The 9,297-nt window shown below is 41.1% G+C and overlaps 1 protein-coding gene across 1 annotated transcript; it reads right to left on the bottom strand.

The window, feature by feature from the left end:
- Positions 1 to 1,545: 1,545 nt before the first annotated feature.
- Positions 1,546 to 9,106, bottom strand: DDX52 (DExD-box helicase 52). The gene is made up of 14 exons (XM_009278248.2): positions 9,093 to 9,106; positions 8,623 to 8,753; positions 8,241 to 8,426; positions 7,804 to 7,947; positions 7,037 to 7,148; positions 6,663 to 6,735; positions 6,307 to 6,510; positions 5,853 to 5,943; positions 5,186 to 5,308; positions 4,804 to 4,954; positions 4,345 to 4,420; positions 3,420 to 3,491; positions 2,652 to 2,744; positions 1,546 to 2,082 (listed from the first exon to the last, which is right to left on the bottom strand). Exons 1-14 carry the CDS (start codon positions 9,097 to 9,099, stop codon positions 1,995 to 1,997), a joined length of 1,551 nt encoding a protein of 516 aa, XP_009276523.1. The 5' UTR covers positions 9,100 to 9,106; the 3' UTR covers positions 1,546 to 1,994.
- Positions 9,107 to 9,297: the final 191 nt, after the last annotated feature.

A 9,297-nucleotide genomic window follows, 5' to 3' on the forward strand; every position in this document is an offset into this window, starting at 1 on the left:
CGGGCGGCCGAGGACGTGCGTCGGGGCGACGCCGGCCCGAGGGGGGAGAGGGGCCCTGCCTTCTCTTCAAGAACGCTTTTAAAATCGGGGCTGTGTGTTGGCGAAGTCAGGTTCAGGCACCTAAACCCCAATCTCTTTTCCGTGAAAAAGTGCCGCCCTTCCACCCAAACGTCAAGGGGCCGCGGGGATACCTTCCCCAGGGCTGACCCGAAGCCCAGCTGCAGCTCTCCCCCACAGCTGCTGGACACGCCCCTGCTGAGGCCACTGGAAATAATACTTTATTACATGGTAACCGTGCCAGTCAAAAACCTCAGAAGTACGGTAAAATAAGCGCTCCTGATGAGGCGCGGTATGATTTACAAGGTATGTCATACAGCTGTGCAGAAGCAGCTCCTCTCTCTTCCATAAGGTCAGCTGAGGCTTGCTAAAATACACGACAAAGCGTGGAACTTCTGGAGTTGTTCTTTACCCTCGGGCAAAGAGGGTGGTCAGTAGGACAGCTTTTCAAGCACTTCACAGGGCAGTAATTCCTGGCAAAGGCCACTGCTTAAACTTCTCGATAAGCTACTGCTCAGTGTTAGAAATCACATTAAAATCAAACCCGGCCTGAGAGAAATTTTAGAACTAAATCCCTCAGAAAGAGAACTGTGGCATTATGTTTCAGCAGAATTAGAAATGCACCCTACTATGCAAGGCAAAGATGCTCACAACCAAAAGCTGTTTTTTCTCCTGCTATCACTACTGGAATAAGCACATCTATTCTATGTATTAGCAGTGCCTTTAAAGGTGAATACTGGTAATTTCTCACTCAAATCAAACATATTCCACAGCGTATGTGTCATCAATATCTTGCAGCAGGCAGCTTGGTATTTACCAGAATATATTTATCAGGATATTTTTATTAAATTATACAGGCAAATTTGTTCACAGATGTCAAAATGAAGACATTATTTCCTATATAATCCAAATATAAGATGCAATTCCGCAAGCAAAGCAAAAATAACTCAGCTTCAGTCTAGCTCAGGAATAAGCAAAACAAGATGCAGAGCGTCTTACACAGGTTCTCACAAAACTTCACAGTCGTCACTTGGGCAGAGCAATTAACAGCGCTCTGCTGTAAATGAGTTACACAGACCCGGGACCCATTTCCAAATTGGATTAAGTATGACAAAGCAAGACGACAATCCTGTACAGGATTATAGTTGCAAAGGAGAAACCATTCCTGCATTACCGGAATTCTGACACAGCCACGGTGGCTGGAGAACACACTTACCCGATGAGGAGGTGGAAAATGCATGGGGCCTGGCCTTTTTTGGGTTAACAGGCCAAGGAACAATGCCTGCAGACTTGTTCCATCAAGGCTGTATAGACAGGCGGGTCTCTGTATTAGAATCTTTCACGACCTTGTTTATTCTGTTTCGAGGCTTAAATATGAAACATAACAAAATTACTAGAGTTTACAGACATGTAAAGTATGTTATTTCAAAATTATTTTATAGAAGAAAAAAAGTTACTTTCACATACAATACAAGTGGGTTTGTTTTGGTTTTTTTAAAGCGTCCAGAGAAGTCTTTGACAGCTGCAAAGTAAGCTTTGTGTGTTTTCTGCCACTGAATCTTCTGGAAGTCTGACAGACATATTAGGGATAACCTGAACACAGAACTGACAGTATTTCCAAGGAGTAATACAAAACTGCGTGATAGTGACACAAACAGATGTTATTTTTGAACTATTGTGCAGAAACACAAGGCATTTACTGCAAGAGCACACTCTTCAGCTTCTATAAGAAGCTTTCAGGAATCCTCTACTGGTAATTTCAGGAATCCTCTACTGGTAATTTCAGTAGAGACTTTCTCGCATATAAACATCCATCCTCACGCAGAAGGAAACATAAGAAATACTTTGCTCCCTTCCCTTTTGCCGCTATCTTCGTTCTTTTGTTCTTCAGTATGGACACAGGTGTCAGCCCCAGCTCACGAGTAGTCTGTTGCTATTCAGCTTTTTGAAGCAGTCTGTAATTTACTGCCATTTTTATCTTCTTTAACTTTCTTTTTTTCCTTAATATTTTCCTTTGTGGTTTTCCTACAAGAAACACATTGGAGACCAAGGCACCTCAACATAATATATGAAGTATAGAGCAGCGACACAGACATTAGTTGTTTTATAATGTATTAGTGCAGCTGAACATAAATCCTTCAGTAGCAACACTCCAAAGCACGGGTAATGCTATTCTTTATGACCACTTCTACTATACCAAACTGCTACATGCCAATCTTCCGTGAGCTCTAGTCATTACAACTTAAGATCTCCTTCTTGTATTAATATTCCATGCATCAAAAACAAAGCCAGCCCTTTGCCAGAAGAGGAGCAGATAGGTTCTGTCAAGTGATAGCTAGTCTGAAGTCTGGCTTTAAGGCCAGTGGTTTAAACTCAGCTTGCTATCACCTGATACGTGGCACCATGTGAGGCAAACTGATGGCATTAATCCAATTTCCAATAGACAGATATAGGCACTAAAACTTCACCATCACTAAAATCCTTATGACTGGGTGGTCCATCCAAGTAAGTTATCGGTTATTTTGGAGGAAGCTTGCTGGGCCTTTTCTGGATAAACAGCTTCTCTTACCTCCTCTTGAGAAAAACCTACTTACGTTTTTCTTTTGGCTTTTTTTAAGAAGCACTGAGGGGTGGTACAAATGGATTCTCTTGTCAATGGTTTCTTAATTAATTTCTTCTTCTGTTTGCTGAGAACGACATTTAGTGAAGAAGGATTAAATTACTTTCAAGGGCAAAAATTAATATCCAAAGTAAATAAAACAAATAATGAAAACCTTTACTGGTTGTTAGGGATTTATGGGTCTGAATATATTTTCAGTGTTGTTTATTCCAAGATCAGTTCAGCTACATTGTCTCCAACCTTTATTTTAATATATGTCTAATATATATATATATAAAAAAAAGGATTTCTAGTTTTAGAAACTATTAGAAGTTATGAAAAAGCGTGAAAAGCAGCACTAATTAAAAAAATATTTATCTATACATATACATACACCCCTACAGCAGTTTTCTAAAGGTAATTCAAAAGAGTAAAGGCCTTACTTTCATGTATCAGAAGCCCAGTGCATGAGTACGGGCCTAGGAAGTCTAAAGCAGATTTCAGGGGGAAGTCTAAAGCAGATTTCAGGGAACTCACAGAAAAATAGTTAACTCCAGGAAAACCGTAAGTCGAGAATTCTTTTTGTTTCCATTTTTGTCTGGGTAAAAAACCGCCACAACCGCCCTGTCTAAAATTCCTTTTGCAGCTAAACTGCAACTCTATTGCAAACCATTAGATCTTTTGTGACCCTTGTACACCCAGCACCGCGCGTGCAGGCTTTTAAAATGGGAAGCAAACTGGTGAAGTGTTCAAATGAACGTACCTTTGCAGTTTGGGAAAGTGTTTTATGTAGTCTGGCACAGGACAGCCAGCTCGCTGAATAACATTGGCTATACTGGAAAGGAGAGGAGGGAAGAGATTAACTCTGGCAGCGAGTGCTTGGGCAATAGATAAGCTTCTTCTGTGGAAAACAGCAATCCCTCACAACTGGCTGTTTTGTTGTTGGTTTTTTGGTTTGTTGTGCTTTTTTAAAGCAAGAAATAAAGACACAAAAGCAAGTTTGAAGTAAGGTGAGGAAGAAACGACGACATGAAAGGCTTACATGAAACTAATGACTCCATTTGGATAGTTTAAGCAAATTGAAACTCCAGGTGAGTACAATCTTCAAGGAGATGAAGAAAAAGCAATAAGCCAAAACAGAGAATCGTACCAAGTGATTTTGGACACAAGCAAGTTAAAAAAATGGATTAAAAAAAAAAAACTAAAGTACAGCATGAGGTAGTCATACTTACTACATGGCAAATGATTCAGGAAAACCAGAACAAGAGCAAAGTTAGTTGTAAAGACTGTTGAACCTGCCCTTTAGCGAGGTTCAAGTCAGAATAACTGAGTTTCACTGAAAGGTGCTACCAAGTAAGCCATCACGTTGTCGTTACTGGCAACATGACTGAAAGAAGTGAAAGGATGCTAGTTTCTCTCTTGCTGCGTTAGTGAAAGGCTTCAAAAAGAAACCTTAACATTGAAATCTTCTCAGTCTTCCCATACTGTGGTAGCACCTTGCAGCTCCACTATGTTAATACAGAGTTTTCTCTCTCTATTTTTAAGAGCTTTTTAGAGCAGTGCGGGGTTTCCAGAGCATGGCAATACTGTGCTTACGAGGTGTGTGGTACCAGACACAACCATAGGGTTCAGCAGTACACTATACAAAACACAAAAAACATTTTCGTTCTATCATGTTTCCAATTTACCTCCGTAATAAAGGTTTATCATCTTCTGTAAAGAAAGTTACTGCTTTTCCTGTGTGCCCTGCTCTTCCAGTACGACCTGTCAAACACAAATTTTGCAAAGAGTAGGGATTTTACTTTAAATATCTCCCTTTATTCTATTCCTCTTCACAGCCCCAGCCTCCTGATGCATGTTAGTATACTAAGCGTACTACCAAGCAGCCGATCCCCAAAGATTGTTCCTAATGAATGAAAGCACAGGTATGTCTGAAGCGTCAAAATATTTAAGGTTCATAGAAGACTGACAAAAAGTAACGCAGTTTTACTGAAAGCTGAGCCCAGATATAAACTGGCTCAAGCGATGTAGAAGCCAGGGCTGCAGCAACAGAGGCGGCCTCGTTTCAGGATTTTTGCTCATGCACAAGAGCATCTACATTAGAGATCTAGGAAATGAGAAAAAGAACATAATTTGTGAACACTCACCTATCCTGTGGATGTATTCCACTGCACTCGTTGGCAAATCATAATTAATGACCATATTCACTCCTTTGAAGTCAATCCCTCGAGCTAGTAAGGCTGAGCAGATGAGCACCCAGATCTTCCCAGCTCTGAAACTGTGTACTACATTATCTCTCTAGGAAAAGAAAAGAAAAAGAAAGGTACTTGGAAATGGCCTAATTAGCAATTTGAGAAAGGAGGTGAACTTGTTTCCTGAAAGTTGACACGATGTTAATGAATATAACTAAACCTCTAAACAAAAACCTGCAGTAATTTACTGTCAAAGTTACCTGAAGTTGCCTTAGAAAGCAAGGTAAAAGCAAGAGTGTTGTAAAGTCGTTCACGAAAAGAGATTATATCCTCCTACCTGTTGCTGAGTTTTGTCTGCATGGATGACATCCACGTTGATGCCTTCATAAATAAGTTCATGGAAAAGCTCTTTAGCCCTCTCAATAGACTGTACAAAAACAAGGACCGGAGGAGCAAAACCCTGCAAAAGAATAAGCTTGTCTAAGGTTCGAGTCCTTTTCTTACCATTATCGATTGCAGACACTGAGCTACTGAAGAGACTTAACCAGCCCTCGTATTTTACATCTTAGAGGATGGGGGTTGTTTTGGGTTTTTTTTCCCCGACTAGCAAAATCTTTGGGAGTCAGAACTAAGCAAGTTCAGCTCCACTGCCTTTAATGGAATGGTTCCTAACTTAAGCATCAGGCTGCATTTTAATCCACAGAAATGAACAGATTTTTTTTTTTCCTCCACCCAGCGTGAAGAACCCACTCACACTGCCAAGTAAATTAAACAGACTGTTAATACAAACTGCTCCTAAGCAAGACTCAAATATATAACCAGGAACAGGGAACACTCTCAGTTTTGATAGGTAGGGTACTTACTCTTCCTCTTGTACAGCAGATTTGGACAATGGTTTAACATGTGTCACAGAGAAGTCTTTGCCCTAGGAAATTATGAGTCTCTGACAGAACACACAGCTCAGTTCAGAAGTAAGCAGAACATGCTCAGTCTCTCCAAAATACCTTTTTAACAAGCTCTCTCATTGCCGTTAGTTTTCCTGTCTCAGATCCAACAAACAACAGCTCTTGTTCTACTGTCTCTGCTGCAGAGTTTCTGAAACCAGAAATCCAACAGAAGCGTGCTACCATTAGGGTTTACTTATAAACACTAAAAACCATAAAATATTACCTGGTGAGTGAGAAATATTGCACAACAAACTTATTTCACCAGTACACGCTTCCAAGAATAATCTTTATTTGACGATAAAGTAACGGGTAAAGGAAAACAACACCTTCCCCAACACGTGAGAAAGATCTGTATGCCTACGCAATTTTTTCTGGAGACAAACAACCTGCAGTACTGAGACTAACAACAGAGACATACAACCAAGCAGACTGATGATGCAAAGAAAGCAAATAATTTGCCCAGGAAAGGAAAAAAAATGATGAGAGAGTCAGGGTGCAACTGCACACCTACCTTGCTCCAACAGACACCAGAACAACACTGTCAAGGTTGAGTTTACACCACTCCTCTACATCGTGCGCAAAGGTTGCGCTGAACAAGGCTCTTCTCACCACGTGGGAGGTGCACGCCAGGAAGATGGAGGCCAGCTGATCTCGGAACCCCGACTTCCCGTCTTCAAACAGCTTGTCTGACTCATCCACCACCAGCCACTCCACACTAGGAACAGAGAGGTTTTCCTTTCAGTAAGAGTCACTTGTGGAGAAGGCAAAAGTTCTAACAGACCATCACAGATGCAAGGACGATGCACGCATCCGCTTTTCAGCGGCAAAGCTAGCAGCAAAGCCAGATTTGATAAAGATTCTCAGTACCTGGTCAAGTCTATTGCTGGAGGATCTTGTTTCAGCAAATAAATGAGCCTGTTTGGAGTAGTAACTAGTATATCTATAGGGGGAGGGAAAAAAAAAAAGCAAACCATCAAAAAAGACACAAAATAAACCTGACTAACAGAGCCCTGAGAAACAAGTTCCAATCCAGTCTGCCAGAGGTACAATTTAACAGGGTCCACTGTCAGGCTCACTTCCTATTTCTTCCATGCCAGCTACTTTTTTTTTTAGTGTTGAGCAATAGATTGCACGTCTTGAGCGGTATTAACCGATCTCTTTTAAACCACACGGGCCAGAAGAGAAAAGTCAGTGACATTTTTTCAATTTTCAGGAGCACTTCAAGTAGTTAAAGCAATTACCAAATTTCTTAGAAGACTTGGGCCCAAACTTCTTTGCTGCTTCAGCTGCCTTGTGGATCATATGTATTCTGAAGCCTGTCCCCTCAGCCAACTTCACCAGCTCCCGATGTGTCTGAAAAGGCAGCAACAGGGATTAAATTTTCAAACCAATCTGATTAGCTTTTCTGACCAGAAAAACTAGAGGCAATTCCTAAGTTACAGTTTCAAACATTTCCCTGACTTCAGTGTTAAGGAGAAAGCTGTCTAGTCTTCTTAGCATAATAAAAATGCAGCTTTCTAACACATATTACTCACTTGGAAGTTCTCACAGGTCTGGCTACCGTATTTTGACTCTAACGATGTGGCTCCCATAAGCCCCCTCTCCTATTTGAATAAAAACGGAACTCTGCCTGAAGTTGCAATTTTTATTTCAGTTTAATAACAAAGCTTCAATATGAAGTTATTTGTTGAAATTCTGTGTTTGGGACAAACAGATAAAACTCTTGTAGCAATCTCAAATATGAAGGTAGGTATTAAGAGCACCTAAGCATTGGGCAGTTTTGAAATATAATCAAAGAATCTTGGTTACCTTATCATCTAAGTTAGACCGAGATGCTAGATATGTAGCTATTTCACAGAAGACAAAAGGCACATTTAAATTAGCTTTTTCTGATATCTGAGGGTAATAAAGGAAAAGAAATATTTACTAAGCTGCTATTTTACTGATTCAGAGTGAAAACTTTGAAGTACGTCAATATGACAACAACCCCTCTGCCCTCAACACACACCTGGCTAGCAAGTTCTCGGGTAGGCGATATGATCAGCGCTCTGAATCCTTTGTTCCTAGGTTGTTTCAGATGTGTCAAGAGAGGAATACAAAATGCCAGCGTTTTTCCAGACCCAGTAGGAGCTGAAGCTAGAAGTTCCCGACCCTGTAAGAAAAAACAAGAAGGGTGTTATATTTTACTAGGAAAAAAAAAAAAAGAGGAAAAAAAACCCACCCACCCAAAAATCACATTCACGTAAATATTAATGCTATAGGCTACCCCAAAATACATTAGTAAAAACACAGACCAAGAATATCGTAACAGCTAAGTTTTGAACTCTGATGCAGTTGATGTATCTCTAAAGCCATGCAACTAACCACTGCCGTGACGCTGCAGAGAGGCCGCTCTCCAAACTTTGCCATGTTCCCTGTAATAAAATGCAGTACCAGAAAACTTACATGAAGCATGACGGGAATAGCCTGCATCTGGATTGGTGTTGGGACCCGGAAGCCAGCCGCTCGAATATTCTCCATGATTTTAGGGTGGATTTTGTATTCCTTTTGAAGTTGATCGAATGTGGCAATTGGGTCAGGAAGATCTGTTCCTTGAACATTAATCTTGTGTTGATTTCTGAAGCGGTTTATCTAAAACGCAAAAGACAAACCTTTCTTTCTTTGACAGCATAAAACTAAACATATATGGATTCAGCTTCTGGTTATTTTCCCCACACTCAGTCACCCTCCTCCCAAGAGGAATTACCAGAAATGAACCTCAATTTTCAGATGAAACACCCACAGAAACCCAGTTATCTGTTGCTACATTAGAATTCTGTGGTCCCACCTTTTCTCTTCTCAAGCGTTCGAGTTTTTCTGCAGTAGGTTTTTTGTCTTTCGCATCTTCGAATTTTGCTTCCAGGGAGGACATCCACTTTATTCCATTATTTTCTGACAGCTCTGGCATTGATGCCGCTTCTGGAAGTTTCAAAAAAATTGAGATTTCCAGTAGTAAAATTCAATCAAAAATTATTTGGTAAAAAAGGTCACCTCAAAACCTTTTTTCTCTCATTCTCGCTGAAGTTAGCGAAGACTCCAGAAGGATGGCAACCACATCCTCGTGCCTTAACACTGAATCTTGGCCCAATTATTTTATCAGCTCTGACAGAGGCCAGCCAAAGAACTCAGGAGCCTCTTTTTTCCCCTGGTAAAATGACCTACAGTACCTGCAGATTTGAAGTGAACTGAAACAAGCAAGAAGCAGGAACTACATCAGAGCATTCTGTCTGGGACACACGTACGTATATATAAAAATACCTCGCATTTTTTTCTTTTTCCTTTTCCCTCCGCTGCTTTCTGCGGTTCTTCTTCTCTTTCCTGCCATCTCTCCGTCGTTATTCCCTGCTCCGTCCTCCTGCTGCTGGTCTCCACCCTTTGCCTCCTCTCCAGCCCCTGCGAGCCCCCAGCCTTCCTCGGCAGACCCCGGAGGGGCTCCCTCCTTGCGCCCGAAGAAGTCGAGGCT

This window comes from Aptenodytes forsteri, unplaced genomic scaffold (genome assembly GCF_000699145.1).
Source record: "Aptenodytes forsteri isolate BGI_AS27 unplaced genomic scaffold, ASM69914v1 Scaffold66, whole genome shotgun sequence".
Taxonomy (NCBI): domain Eukaryota; kingdom Metazoa; phylum Chordata; class Aves; order Sphenisciformes; family Spheniscidae; genus Aptenodytes; species Aptenodytes forsteri.